The 15,458-nt window shown below is 39.6% G+C and overlaps 1 protein-coding gene across 2 annotated transcripts in view; it reads left to right on the plus strand.

The window, feature by feature from the left end:
• STAU2 (staufen double-stranded RNA binding protein 2) overlaps positions 1-11,225 on the plus strand; it is a 170,228-nt gene extending 159,003 nt beyond the window's left edge. For both annotated transcript variants that reach the window (XM_084214937.1, XM_084214938.1), the window contains 2 exons: positions 9,186-9,274; positions 10,115-11,225. In XM_084214937.1, the coding sequence (XP_084071063.1) occupies positions 9,186-9,274; positions 10,115-10,208 (183 nt within the window). In that variant the 3' untranslated portion in view covers positions 10,209-11,225. The remainder of the gene's footprint in view (positions 1-9,185; positions 9,275-10,114) is intronic.
• The last annotated feature ends 4,233 nt before the right edge of the window (positions 11,226-15,458 follow it).

Genomic DNA, 15,458 nt, shown 5'->3' on the forward strand with positions numbered 1-15,458 from the left:
GCACACTTGTAAAATGAGACTTGGAGAATGAAGAGGGGGATTGGTCATTAGGGCTCTGAGGGTGGAAGTATCCTTCTCTGAATGCCAGTGTGCCGGCCACAGGAGTAGAGTTTCACAGAAGCAGAGATAGGATGCAATTTAGTGCATGGGCTTCATTACAGATGTTGTAATGCAAGAATCCAGAGCCCTAAACTCCCCCATTGTTCCAGCTGCAATTTGCCCCTTGAGGAAACCAATGGCCAAAGATTTGCATTAGGTGTAATCTATTGCTTTTGTCTTCAAACCGAAGTTTCTAGTCATGTTTAGATTGACAAGAGCTTAAAATTTAAGGTAATGGACTCAGCATGAGAGAACAAACATTCTTTCTAAAATTGTTAAAACCAAGGAATCTGATGTTCAGGAAATTGCTCCCGTGTCTAAAGCAAAGTGTATGATCTTTAGACATAAAAATATGTCAAGTCTAAAGAAAAAATAGGTAGTTTTGTTAAACATTGTAGGGAGAAAAGTACTCTTTAGACTGTTTCAGCAAAGAAAAATTTTTGAGAGGCTCTCACCAGTCATCTTCTCCTATAAGGGAGAATTTTTCTCCTCTATAGAAAATATTTTGCATTGTTGGGAAGATGATAGCTTGATGAGTGATAGTGAAAGGAATGAGGCATTTGAATTAAATGGCTGCAGTGCAGACATCAAAATTTTCTATCATTAAATACCTTCATTCAGAATCTCCCTCCTTCTATCTTGGCCTATGACAAAATGCATGTAAACTAGTAAAACTGATTCTTACTTTTATTGCCTGACCTTGAGCCAGCCCTTTCTGTGCTCATGGTCTCTTGCTTTGATTTCCTTCTCTTTTAAAACAGGTTTAATTAAACCACCTCTGTTCTTTAGTGACACTTTGTCTCATGAAGAAGAGGATATTGGCAAGGAGAACCAAAAAGTATCTAAGCGCTAGTGAGAGTGTTTTACAAGTTCAGTTCACTAATGAAAGAGTAGCCATGTGGATGCAAGTATTGAGTAATACTTGATAGCTTGAATCTTGATGTGTACTCATTTTGGTATGGATATTTTGGAGTTCATTAAAATCTTTTAATTTTTGGGGGGTTTTTGACCACTCTGTATAAGCAATTACCTAAGAAAACCATTTAAATAACAGAATAAATGCTTATAGCTCATTAATTTTGTTAAAAGAGTTCTAGCTATATTTGACCCACATAGTAATGTATCTATCTACATTTCTATGTGGGTCAGGGCCCATTCCCTCATGGGCAGTAACACTGTCATTTATGTATTGACACCCATGCAGTGAAGGCAGTGGCAGTGATGTCAAAACCAGGATGGAGCTGTGGAGGTCAGATGAAGGAAGAGGATTGTTTAACACAATATATTTTAGAAGCCACTGTAAACTCTTACACAATTAGGAATCTCAGTCAACTTATTTAAAATCAAGAGGTCAAAATCTTCTGCAATGTGTATGGGGTTAATGGCAGCAGACTTGCAACTCTACTGCAGTGATGTGGAGAGATGCCTATAAATAAATAAATAAATAAACAAACCAGATCATTCTGAGAACACAGCTGATGAGGATGTTTTCCAGCCATCAGTGATGAGAGAGTGATTCATGGCCTTTTTTCAATGCTGGTGCAGGATTTTGCCTGAGGATATGCATTCTGCTGTTTTCAGCTTTACATTTGAAGCTGTCTTTCTTAAAATCTCCTATCATTTTTGTCTGCAGCTCCTCAATCATGCTTGAGTGTTGTCTTAGTTGCATAATTTAAACCTCTACCTACCAATACAATAATTGACCATCTAAGTACTCTCATTTGGAAGTCCCTAATTACTGAAAGCCCCTACATTACTTAAATGTCTACCTCTTTCCAAAAGTTAGTGTTTAAGTAGCTTTTGTTTAAGGATATAAAATTAGAAGCAAGATTAATTTAAGATTAATTGCTGTCTAGTGAAGTTCTATTGTATATAAGTAGTGCAAACACTTGGAAATTTAATTTTAAAATATTTTCCCTCATGTTCATAAGTAAGCTGTGATAATTTATGATTCTTTCTGTATTCTTGGAATTGCAGCCACTGAATCAAAAATTTGGACTCTTGAATTTAGAAATAAATTTACTTTAAAAGAACTTCCAGAATTCTAGACAAAATCTATAGCAGATACACTGAAAAAATACTGAAAATATCTGATAGAAGATTTACTTAACTCTTAATTCTGTTTTAACTGTTTAAGATTTATGCTAAGTGCTGGTACTGGGGCCCAACTTTCACACCTCACTTCACCATTAGAGGATGTACACACCCCTCAGTAGATACTGGCACAGAACCTGAAAGCTCTTTTGAGATGTTCATGAACAAGCATCAACTTACTGGTTTCCTGCATAAATTGTCATGAAGGCAAATGTCTTGGTAGCACTTGAGTACATTTCCCCTTTCAACTGGGAATATGTGTGTGGGAGGGGTGTGAGAAGATGCAGGTTAAAGAACAGTCCCGTGCAGTCCGAGTCCCATACAGATCCTTCAGCAACCCCTTCTTCTCTTGTTCCCACCTGCAAGTAAAACACAACCTAAACTTGGCAACTACACTAACCTCTCCATGCTGGATTAATCTCTTATATTCTGTTAACTTAGATGTGTTTGCCTTTAAGTATCATTTATTAAATCCTCTTCATACAAAAGCATACCTTTTACTAATTTTTAAATAGGTGCTTTTCAGCTTTTCTCTCTTTGTGATTGGAAAGCTTTCTATCACCATTAAAACAATAGAACTGCCTCGCTCCACATGATTATGCAGCTCTTTCTTGGGCTTTAAGAGAATGCTTCACCATTCCTTACTCCTGGAATTATTGCATGGTCACAAGAATGGCAGTCAGATTTTGGGTATGGTGGTTCACATGGAAAATAAGCCATGCCCAGTTGACTCTCTCTACTGTTAAGCAGTCTCTTCAATAGATGAAGTAGATGAATTTAGGTTGAAGATCAAAACCTATGGAAATAAAGTTCCCTGTTGAATAGTGTCTTTCACTCCATGCACTTCTCAGCATATTAAGAAGCATGGAGGAATGAGTGCAGGTGTCCAATGAAACTCTGTGGAAGAAGGTGACATGCATGCTGTTGATAGAAGCTCTGTTTAATATGTTGGAAAATTTGTTCAAGAACAGTTAATCCTTACTTTAGGATTACCCCCAGAAAGCTGGCAAGGTCAGGCTGTACATGGATTGTGTGTCATTTAAATTCTGGCTGCATGAGTTGCCTGGACGCAGCATTAACTAAAACATGGGACTTGTTCTAAGCTACATCTGTGAATCATCACTCTTTGTTTGAAAATACTGGACTCCTCCTATCCTCCAAGCTCCTTCTCTTGACAGGTGCAATCAGTAGCCTTAAGTGTAGTGCCTATCAGGTGACTATGCCTTTGTGCAAAGATTAACCAGTTTTGGAAAATGCTATTTCCATGTAAACTACACGAGTTAATCAGATTATAACCCTGTGTTTTTCATGCATATCATAAACATATGAGGAAAGAGCTTAAAGTCATTTAATTAAGGTTTACACTGTGCTGTGAAAAGCCTTTCCAAACTTAATATTCAAACAGATTTTAACATTGGTTCACATGAAATCTAATCAACTGGAGAGAACAGCACATTGAAAGGAAAGCAATGAAAACTCCTAGCAGGAGTTATTGCTTGCAATATAGTAAATTCATTTACAACAGAAGCTGTGGGGGAAAGGGATTTGTTTGCAATACTTAGTTTTTGTTTAGCTTGAATGTAGCCAACCTGACAAATTCAAGAGAATTAAATAGGTATGTTAAGGAGTCAAATTTTAACTACTTTGTGTGCATGTATGTAAGTCTACACAAAGAAATACATCTTCTCTTTGTGCATTTCTCTATGCATGAAGTATTGAGTGTGGGCAAGTTAAAGCCGGGTGGAAGCTTAGTAAAAAATTTCTTTCTTCATCTAGAGAAATGAAAAGCAATCACCCAGAACAATAATTTGAATACACACAAATTTAAATAGTTGCTCAGTTTTGGGGCACTGAGCCTTCAAACCTCTATAGCTGTAATATTGTTGGGGTTTTTTTCAATAGCCTTTCAACGTGAAATTAAAATCCATATATTAAAAATTAATGAAATGCATCTCATTACTGATGCAGATAGCTTTGCTGCAATGTTATTGCACAGCTGACACTGCCTTTTGAGGCCTCAGTAGTCAGGGAAAGGTAAAGAAACTCACTGATTAGGGGGACATTTTTGATTTAGAAAATAAATAAACGTTGATTTGTTTGTGAATACTACCAGTTTTGCTCATGCTCGACTGTTGTCTAGGCTTTTGGCTAGAAACTAAAATCCAGGACTAGAGTCTATGATGGTTACCTGGTATGCAAACATGTTCTCAAGCCTAAACTTGAGCAACAGAGACTTGCTGATGCATATGGCATGTGACTACAAGAAACATGACCACAATGAATCATTGACTCAGCAAACTCAGTCCTTAACTAAGACCCAGCTACTAAATGCAATAAAATCTTGTCCTCCGTGAACTTCTCTAGACCCTGACAAGTCTGTCTTGCAGTTTCTGCCTGTAATTTTATGTCTTCAGAAAACACTGATTAAGGCCAAGCTGAATATGCTTTTTCATGTACTTAGAAAATTGATGTTAGTAGGCATATTGCCAGTGAAGTAACAGTATGAAGCACTGTGTTTATTAGGATTGTCTCAGACATCCTTGGTAAAGTCAACTGGAAGAGCCACAGAGAACAACAAACTTTTACAATTTTCAGTTTCATGAAATAAGCTGAAATGTAATATAGATTCAAGAGGAAAAACACAAGCCACATACTGTGTTAAAACAAAATGAAAATTTTATCGTGAGGATGTGATCTTAAATGCATATGGGCTAGTGGAGTGCCTGTCTGCTGCTCTTGCTAGAGAATGATCTCATGTTACTAGATTGTCATTATAAGACACTTAATCCTCAGAGTGAGAAACAGGAAGAATATTTACAAGTTTCAGTGCTATTTACTAATTGCCAATTGACTTGAGGAAAGCTAAAAAATGACTGGAAACATCCATCCCCATCCTGATACACACACATACTAGTAATGGAAATGGCAGCCAAGACAAACAGCTAGCAGCGCGGTGCATCCTGTTGGCATCGGATTTTTGGCACTGTTGTAGCTACACAGAACACAAGTGATACAAGAAATGTGTAAGGACATCTGTTCTGTAACCTACGGGGCTTCACTCACAAAACAGTTGTAAAATCTTCTGGGGGAGAGAAAAATTTCTCTGTATCTGTGCAGATGCTCTATTGTAAGAAAAATATCAATGGAAGGAAGTGTTGAGCCTTTGAAAGAGGAAATTGTTCACCAGATTCACTGTCAAATGTTCCATTCTTTTCTTTCCTTTTCATTTAACCTAAGTTATCTGCCATTCATAAGTTATATTTAAGCCAAGTGGTGTAAATCTGTTGGGACTAATAGAATTGAATCATGGATTAAATTACCCTGGTGTCTGCTTGTAACTCTTCTTCACTGCAGATTACTTGAGCTCTGTGTCGCTCTGCTGACTATTCAAGTCACAGCCTCTAAGCTACCAGCTTCCTTCCTGAATCCAGCATCTTCATGTCTGTCTAGGGGCATGATGGGGAGAGAAGAAACATTAAAGACATCAATTAAGATCCAAAGTATTGTTTACTCACCTGCTTCTCTTAGCTTGCTGATCCTTCCAAATACAAGCAGGCTATGGGAGAAAGAAAGGGGGGGTTGGGGTTTAGTACACTGCAAGGCTCTCTCTACCACTTCTCTAGTCCCCTTCAGCCACATCCCATGAATGAACCTTTTAAAAAGGAAATAAACTTTTCCAAAACTCCAATCTTGTTGCAAATGTTGGCATACAAGTAATTAGGCTTCCCTCACATGTAACTAATGGAGAGTACGACATGGTTCCATGAAAAAGAAATCAGACATCATAGTAACCTGGAACATATTAGGAAACTGGAAGTTAAAGAGGGACTGTGAGGTGTAGGAGGTTGGGAGAACCTGGGTAGGAAAAGCTTAGCCCTGGGAGCTGCTGGAGTCCTGGGTGGGAGCGCATCTAGGAGCTGAAAAAATGCAGGCTTCAACAGTGCTCACAAAAACACCTTGATACCTGTAGCTGGCAGATGAAGGGTACAGGCACAGGACTGCTTCCCTGCTGATTGCTCTCTCTGATATTTGATTTCGTAAATGCAATAGGTCTGAGATTTTATCTTTAATGTCATATTTCAGTTTGGGAAAGACATGGCTTGAAGAAGGGTGAGATGGTGAAATGAGACTGCACCATGCTACAGGCATTAGGATCTGGAAATTGTGTTGATATTAAACATGCTTATCATTGAACACCTTGAATCATATTTTCATTTCATGTGTTTTCTCTAATTGTTCTATATTTACTTTATTGACTGCCATACGTTCCTGTGCTCCCAGTGCCACAATAATCCATGCTTATAGGCAAAGTGTTCATTATTTTATATTGCAGTACTTCCCTTGCTGTTAGAAGAGGAGAGGGGCTCTCTTGATCTGATTCTATTAAGCTAGTGGCTAATGTTCATCCAGGAAGTTTCAAATCAGTTTTCCTGGAAAACAACCCTGAAAGCTGCTCTGTAGTTTCTGTAATTTACTTGCCTTGCAAGTAGTCAGTTCTGTGAGTAAAACAGTAGTAAGTAACAGAGCTACTCAGCAGTTCTAGAATGTGGATGTTTGTGTTGGTCTAATTAATCTCTTGATGATTTCAGGATTTCAGGTGCCCCCTAACTGAAACCAGACTGTTCTGCAGATCATACGATCAATCTGTGATTTAATCTTGAATGAAACTTTACTTGGCTCTCCTTACAAACTATGATCAGGGCATTTTCGTCCAAGTCATTGTACAAACAAATAACCTGAACACAAAGTTCTTCCACAAGAAGTTTACAATTCACACATCAGACAAGGAAGCTAAGAGTGGGTATGAAAAAGTAAACAAGGTAGGTTGAGAAACATGTGAGGTAGCAGTTTAACTGTGTGGGAGGAGCCAATGTCAGCTTCCTTCCCTCCTTGCAGTGCTACCTGGTAATGGGCTTTGGTTTACCATACATAAGAAGGAAGGAGATTCTGATAGTTTTACTAATGTGCATCAGGAAAAAATGGATGTGAGAAGACAGGAGATTCTTGGGTGTCAGTCCCTACCCATTGGATTCTTTCTCACAGTTGCTAACCCATGACCAATTAAAATACAAGGATGCACAGGAGCCCAAATCACTCCCTTCCTCACATGAAGTCGTGCTTGCACTGTGATGAAAAGGACCTCAGGGAGAGGAGGAGAAGAGAGAAATTGGGATGAAGATATATGTTGGGTTACTGGAACAGAAAAGTTACAAGGGCAGTAGTTGAAAGTCCTCATTGCCACTGGAGGAATTATTTGTGATGAGCAGTGATTTTGCTGTGCAGTCAAGATCAAGGGTGGAAAGATAAATGGTGGTTAGACCTTATAGGAGTAGAGAATGCATATGTGAAACTTGTGAAGGGACACCATGAGGTGCTAGAGGAAGAATTTTTGTGAAGAATGGAAATATATCAAAACTTCAAGAAAACCAGAAGAAATGAGGAAAGAGAAAATTCTCTCTGGGGAACTCAGTGAGTGACATAAGTGAAAGATCCAATAGTGGGATCTCATACAGGAGGCTCAGAACACATGGTAAAGGTGGAGTGGATTGTAGGTAACAGTGATAATCTGAAGTTTACCAAGAAACTTCATAAAATGTTCAGCTTTCTTTTCTTTTTTTTTGTCAGGGCATGAACCATAACATTTCACAGACTAGAAAGATTCTACTTTCATGTGTGACGGGTGGGAGTGCCTTGTACAGCCTTCTGAGGCTTTAGCAGCTAGTCATTACTATAGACAAATATGGGACACAAGATCTTTTACTTTGGGGCAGCCTGGCAATTTTTGTGCTGTTATTCATCTCACCAAAATACACATTGTCTAATAATATTTAAGTTGTGTAAACACACCTTTCAAGCGAAGGAGTTGTTGAGAGAATCCAGGCAAAGAATTAGTACAAAGGCAAATCTAATACTTCATTACAATGGCAGCTCCTGTTCCAGGCAGGGTCCCTGGTCTCTGAGGGAAAGGAAGATAGAGTCACAGATTCTTTCTGTCCCAACAAGTAAGAAGAGAGCAGCAATTGTTGCTTCACAATTATTGCTTCACTGTGAACAGCACTTTAGGGCCTCCAGTCAGTTCCACTGCTTGAGGTGTTAGCTTAGGGCACAATGTGAAAAGTCACCTTTTCTTTCCCCTGTGATTAGTTCTGAATGCATCTCAGGAAGAAGTGATCAAAAAGCAAAATCCATTCTGCGGTTCTGCTTTACATTTCACCTTCTCAGTAGAAGTGACCTCAGCTGTTTTATTGTGCTGGCTCAATCTTCAAAGTTTGCCGTGTAATGTCAGAGAGTTTCATAATCAACCTTTTCTGAATCGATTACGAAAAAGGAATTTTTTTTACCAAAGCAGATAGAGGGAAGAGAAGAAGAGAGGACTCATAGCAGATGAGGCAGAAGTTGGTCAATGAAGAATGCAATGGAAAATGTAATATAAAAATTGACTGTTCTTCTATTCCTGATTCTCCCTAATCACACCATATAGGCTCCCCCTGATTAGCACATTTCACTACCTGTGTATAAGACATCAGGCTGTAACATTGTCCAGATCTGACTTTGGAGTGCTGGTAGTGTCCTGCTGACCCTCTTCACACTTCTCACACCTTCTGCAACCATTTGCAGTTCAAAGTTTGTCCATAGGATCTCTGAAAAGTGTGGGCTTTAGGAAAGCATGTGGGGAAGCTGGAGAGACTTTACAGCCAGAAAGCCAAGAATCCTGAAAGTAGATCCTATTCTTTCTGTAAGTGATGAAGCTTGCATTGGCACAAATGGGAGTCACTGATATGCCCAGGAAGAAGGAGATCTCCTCAATCCATGCACAAGCACAGCTCTTTATAGTGGAGCTGTTGTGCACCCACTCTCTTAGCTCTGTAGGCTGGATGGCTTTAATAAACAGGAAATTAATTGAATCCAGAATATCAAAACACACACCTTCCTTCAATTGGTGCTAAGATAATTGTGCCAGTGGGTTTTTTGACAACTCATTTTTTCTTCAGGCAGCGTTAAGTGCCTTGAAACAGTTTTCAGAACAAGGACTGGATCCAGTGGAAGGAGCTATGAAAGTTGAGAACGGATCACATGAAAAGTAAGTACCATTTAAATCCTCTGCATTTTAATGCCTGTGTGGCATGGTAGATAAGAAATGTTAATTAAGAGCTTAGTTGCCCTTTTAGACCTATGCAAAACTATTTCCTCTGGAATTTACATACAGTTTGTGACAATTTGAGAGGATAAACACGATTTCAGGTTTAGTGTAACTGATAATGTTTACTAATTAGCTATGAGATAGTCCTGTGGAAATGCTAAAGAAAAGGATTTTCTTTCCATTGTATGGTTTCTGTGTAAGTAGCATAACATGATTTTTGTCAAATGTGTTGTAGCGCATGATATTGGCTGTAAATAAGCATAGCTATCTGCCAATAAGTCATTATGACTGCAAGCTGAATTTTTCCTCAGAGAATTTAAAAGTGGAAATTTCTTTCAGGTCTTAAAAAACTCTGATATGGAATTTAGCTTTAAGCAGCAGACAATAGAACAGGGTTTCACACTGGATTTTTAATTATGTAAGAAAGTGGGATTGCCCATCCAGTAAAGATTTTTTTCCAGCTGCTAGTCTGTTTATGTAAGAAAGTAGTCTTGTGTTACTAAATAAATTAGGAAGTAATAGAATAAAAGAAGTAAGACTAAAAGTGGCATTCGGAATTTTCAGTAGATATATTGGGGCTATTTATAAACTAATTTAATCAGAAACATTTTTCCATATGATCTCATCAGCATAGTATTTGAACATAAATATTGTTGTTTCACTTTAAAATGTTACCTTCCACAGTGACCTTTGAATCTCATGTGCCATCTGGTAATAAACATGTCTTAAAGATGTGCAACCCTGGACCTTACCACTCTTGTTAATGTATTAATCTTTCAGACAAGTCAAGCATCTGGGAGAGAAAGCAGACAATAAACAGACTAACTCAGGCACCATTGCTCAGGACTGCAAGGATTCAAAGGCTGTCGTCTAGGAGCTTCCCAGCACCCACGGCTGCCACTGCATCCTTATAAACCTGTCAACACGCAATAGGGTGTATGTGTACAAGGAAATGAATGACTAATACCATTATTTGAGTCTTATGTGAAGACAACACTATTCTAACACGAGAGATAGTATACATGGTACTGTTTATTCAACTGTGGAAAAAAATAAAATTGAACATTTCCCTTAGAACCCGAGATCAGAGCATAACTCAATTGCCCAGAGGCAGAAGAAGTCTGATCGTGTTACTGGAGGTTAAAATAACAAAGAATTAACAAAAAGTGTTAGGGAAAAAAAAAAAAAGGGAAACTTTACAATTGATTAATATTGAGGAAAACAAGTCAGCATTGGTTCAGTTATACAATTTTTTGTAGTGTAGTTTTAAGTTCAGCTTACTGTTTTTTAAATAATGCTTGAATATTTTAAAATTAACCAATGACAGTGCTGTGAGAATTGTAGTTGTTGTCTTCATATATAGTCATACAGCTTATCTTTTTATGCAGACATTATGCATTCTTCATTCTATATGAATATGTATGACTTTAAGATGCACTACTCAGAGTTGTATGCAAACAGAAGTTTAAATCTTGACAAGTATTTGCTTAACATGAACAGATGTTAGTTATGATCATTTTCGATATACTCCAGGAAAAAAGCAAATATGGTATTTGATTTTCCTTGCCATAATCAATTAAAGAGGCGTCTTGCCTCCGAGCAACATTTCCCCTTCAATTCTGCTCTCTGTTGTGTGAAGCACATCTACACCCCATTCTGTGTGTTGTACCAACCCACCGTTTGCATCAACTGAGTGTTTTTAATCTCTGCATTCGGACCAAGAGCAAAAGGGAGGACTGCAACGTTATCAAGCCAAGGGTGGAAACTGTTGATGTAAAGATCATTCTTTTGTGAAAGGAGTGGCAGCAGAGATAAGACCTGTGGCTGCTCTGTACCAGCATATTTCTTTTAAGTGTGTGGCCAAATGCAGTAAAACCACATCAGTTCATGTGTACAATGACAGTGTCTTCTCTTTCTTTATCACTCGCAGTTAGACAACTAAGAGAAAAAAAGGAAAAGAAAACAATTAAGAACTAACAAATGACTGGCTACCACACTAGAGCCAGGTTTCAACCAAGCTGTCCTCACGCCACCACTTTCTACAAACCTGCTGTGTTAGACCAGACATGCTGGTATTTAGGTCATTTATCTATCCAAAATACAGATTATTTCATTTAATGCAAAGATAAAGCTTAACTGCATAACAGCCATGACAACATTGCACAAGATTGTAGAAGCACCAAAACCAGAGATCACAACTCAGTGACTCACACAGAAAAGCAGGGGAACAGCAATGTGAGGAAATGGTGGAAGGTACAGTGGCATTGATTCACCTCTGGGATGGGCTTTTAGGGGAACACGCATCTTGCTCTGCCAGAACCAGTGCTTGGAGGCCTTTTTTTCTACTTCATGTTTCTCATGAGAATGAATCACTCTCAAGCCTGGCAGATAAGGAGCCTTTGTTGTAAAAGTTTGAAGTTTTCTAGGGTCTGACTCCATAAAAGAGTCAGGAACAAGCTGAGCCTTTCAGTTCCCACAGATTTCCAGGGGCGTTTGGCACCTGGCAGACTCGAGTTATTCAGGCAGCAGCACACAAAAATAATTAGCTCTTACACACCACCTTTCTCAGGGATATGTTACCTGCCTAATTGGCAGCTGGAGCAGAAATTCTGCTCCTTCAGCTCATCAGACAGCTCAGAGAGCTCAGAAAGAGCCTCGGTCTGTGCTTTAGCTGTACCTGCCAGTATGCAGGATACAAATGGCATTACTGTCCCCTCTCAGAGAGAACAGGAACAAAAGGAAAAGGCAAACCCATTCCTCTGTCCTAAGGGCGAGATGCTGTGCTTACTGGGGAGAATGTGGCAAGGAGACTGGCAGTATGGTCTCCCTGGCATCAACAGAACCTCTGTGGTGTGTTCCCTGTCCCAGTAAATTTTAGATTAATTGCTTTGTTGCAGGTGGGCTCTGCATTGAGCGCCAGGCTTACTCCAGTGCATGCAGGGTGCAGCAAAGTGATGCTCACTTCATTCTCAATTATCAAATTGCAAGCAAATGTGTGCAACCAGCTGTCTAGGTCCAAGAGAGCTCATTCAGCCTCTCCAGTCAAGGCAACAGTAGAGAAAGAGTGTCTCTGTGAAACTCTTATTTCACATTCCCTTGCTTGTAAGAACTGCACTTGATTCTGATTCTGACATAAAACAAGGCAAGCAACTGAGCTGGGGGGCTCACTCCCTTTCCTCAAAACTGTAGAGGCATGGAGCAGACTGGGGGAGGAGGGTCATGTAGTAGCAGAAGTTCTATTTTCCAAAAGCAGGGCTGACTAATGATTGCTGTAATCACAAGTTAGAAAGTCTGCAGCCTTCTGTCAAGTGCACACAGATGGCAGTTTCAAATCACCTCCCAAGCCACAGGTTAAAAGCTGCATCACAGAGGCCACAATGCAGGCTGTCAGAGCTTTTTCTGGAATAATCTGAAGAAAGAGTTCCTGCTCCCTACAGGTACCAACAGCACCACAAAGACCTCTGTACAGAGCTCATCAAGATACTGCACCTGAACACCACAGTGTCGTTTTAAGGCATTCCAAGGTTCCTGTGTCAGTGAAGGGATTTCAGTCTGCTCCACCTGCAGCATTTATTTTCTCAAAGAATATCCTGCAGTATTCACACACATATACAGAAATGCACTTTAGTTTGGCATTATCACTAGAAACCTCCCAAGAGCTTGAGCAAAATTCTTGCATCAATGATATTGCAGCAGCCACTGGACTTGTCTCCAATCTTTAGTCTGGTTGCTTCATAGCTGTTCCTCTTAGTTCCTGAGCTGTCAGTATCTGAAAACTGCTGGGAATTCAGAATTAAGTCCGGTAATCTAAAAACAACTATATTTTTCTAGACTAACCTCATTTATATTTTTTTTTATAAAAAAGTACATGTGGAACTGAACAGATCTTATATTTAGTTGTGTTTAAAAAGTAAATAATGATGGGCACTGAAAGAGTATCAATATGTCTGAATGTTACTATTAGTTCTAAAAGGGTTGTTTGTTTTTCTGACAGCAGTTGATATTTTTTATTTTATTTTAATTTTTAGATTATACGTTCTTTAAGGTATAGATTTTGTCCAATTTTTGTTTGCAAAGCACCAAGTATGGTTTAGTTCCCCGTTGCACACACATACCACACATCTCATCCTGTGTCTCAGAGCACTTTCAAAGATGAACAACTGCCTTGTTTTACAGAAGTGGATCTAAGGTGCAAACTGGTCTTTAGGAATAAGGTAGGAATAAAGCCTAGGATAGCCAGTTTGCCTATCTAGCAGGCTACAGTGTTCTCAGCACTTATTTTAAAGACTCAGAACACAAATTGTCATCAGTTTTGAACCTATATAACTCATTAATCAAGAGGAATTATGTTAAAGAGAAAATAGGTCACTTAGGTATCCTCTCAAAAATCTTTTCAACACTTTCTGGAGGTCAGCAAACTAAGAACCTGCACAGGAAAAGGCTCATCACTGACAGAATGGGGTACCTGATATGGCTCAAAGGATGGGAATACACATGGATAATCTTGTGTCTGAGTTATCATCTTCAGTGGAACACTGCCCTGTTCTCCAGGGACACTCCAGACTGCACTGGTCTCCCAAGGGACAGACGTGCTGCTTCTGACAAATACAAAACACAGCAGCACCGGGGCGGTAGAGCTGCAGAACAGGGTGCAGATTTCTGTTCCCAGCCATCCCAGCATTCCCCTTCCATTCACAGTGGAGCTGAATTTACCCTTCAGCTAGAGTCCTCACTGAATTCAAGAGATAATTAAGCTGGCATTTAATTTCCTCTGATGGAAGTCATAGTCATAGGATTTAAAATATTTAGTACTTATCAGCAGCATTTTTTAAGGGTCTTTGGCTGAGAGTAGAGAGGGACCTTAGGAGTAGGGGAGTAGCTGGGATGAATGACTGCAGGAATATGGAATCTCCTCCTCCTTGGCTTGAAGTGACAATGAAATCTAATCCTTCCTAAAGCGTATGCAAAGCCCTTGATCTCTGTGACAGTGCTTTACTACATGCATTTTATTGGTGGGTGGCTGCTTGTTATTGCTCTCATCTTTCTGGCCTGCTCTAATTCCCCATGAAACAGCAGAAGGTTTCCCATTTCCTGCAGTGAGAGTTGAGCAAAAATTTTAAGCTGGATTTGTTTTCCAGTTAATAGGCAGAGGGCTGGGTTTTTGTTTGTTTGTTTCGAAACACTAAGTAAAAAAAATATGCTTGGTAATCTTTATATCCTCTCCCAGGCAAATCCAGCATGCCCCGCTCTTAGTTGCATCCTATAAACAGGTATTCATTATTTTCTTTGCTCAAACAAGAATGGCCTTTGCAACTCCTGAGAAAACTGAGCAGAGGGTGGGAGGTGGTTTTGAATGATAATAAAGACAGGGACTCTGTCAGAGCCCTAAACACAACATGGAATGATGATTTTGTGTGCCTTGGGGAAACATGGATCTGTGACCAGTGAGGATGGATAATGGCCACCTTCCATCAGCCTTCTGGCTTGAACGTGGCAAGCTGCCTGCCCTGGGCAATAGTGTTCAAGGTGTGGATTTGGCACAGCTCCCCAGGGATGCCTCCAAAAGAGCTGCAAGGAGAGAAGCATGTCCTGAGGAACAGCTTGCTCTGCCTTTCCCTCCTCATGGCTGACGATCCCCGAGCCATGAGGAGCTGTCAAGGCACAGGAAAAATGCTGCTTCCCCTGCGGGTACTCACCTCTGCTGCAGTCCCTTGCTGTTGGTGACTGCATTCCTGAGGTGTGACACGGGCTGGGCAGGCGTGCACACCGGTGGGTGAGACGTGTGTGGAGTGTTTTGCTGGGATGATTTCTGTTATTCCACATGCGCGGCGCTGACTCTTGGTTTTGATCGTACAGCCTGGTATTTGCTTTATGCAGTTAGTCATGGTTGGCTGTGCACTTTTGTGCTTGGTGTTTTAACTCCATAGCACTTCAGTGCAAAGGAAATTTAAAAAACAACGATGAAAATGTTTCTACTCTGTTCTTAATTAAGGAGACCTCAATAATTGATTTATGTGAAGAAGGAAAGCTAAACAAAGTGCTTGCTAACATAAAAATATAACTTATTTAAGGCCCAAATTTTCTTTTATTTATGATAGCCAGAATCTAGGAGAACCTGAATACC

The sequence above is a fragment of the Fringilla coelebs genome, assembly GCF_963513975.1.
Source record: "Fringilla coelebs genome assembly, chromosome: 1".
In the NCBI taxonomy this organism is placed as follows: Eukaryota; Metazoa; Chordata; class Aves; order Passeriformes; family Fringillidae; genus Fringilla; species Fringilla coelebs.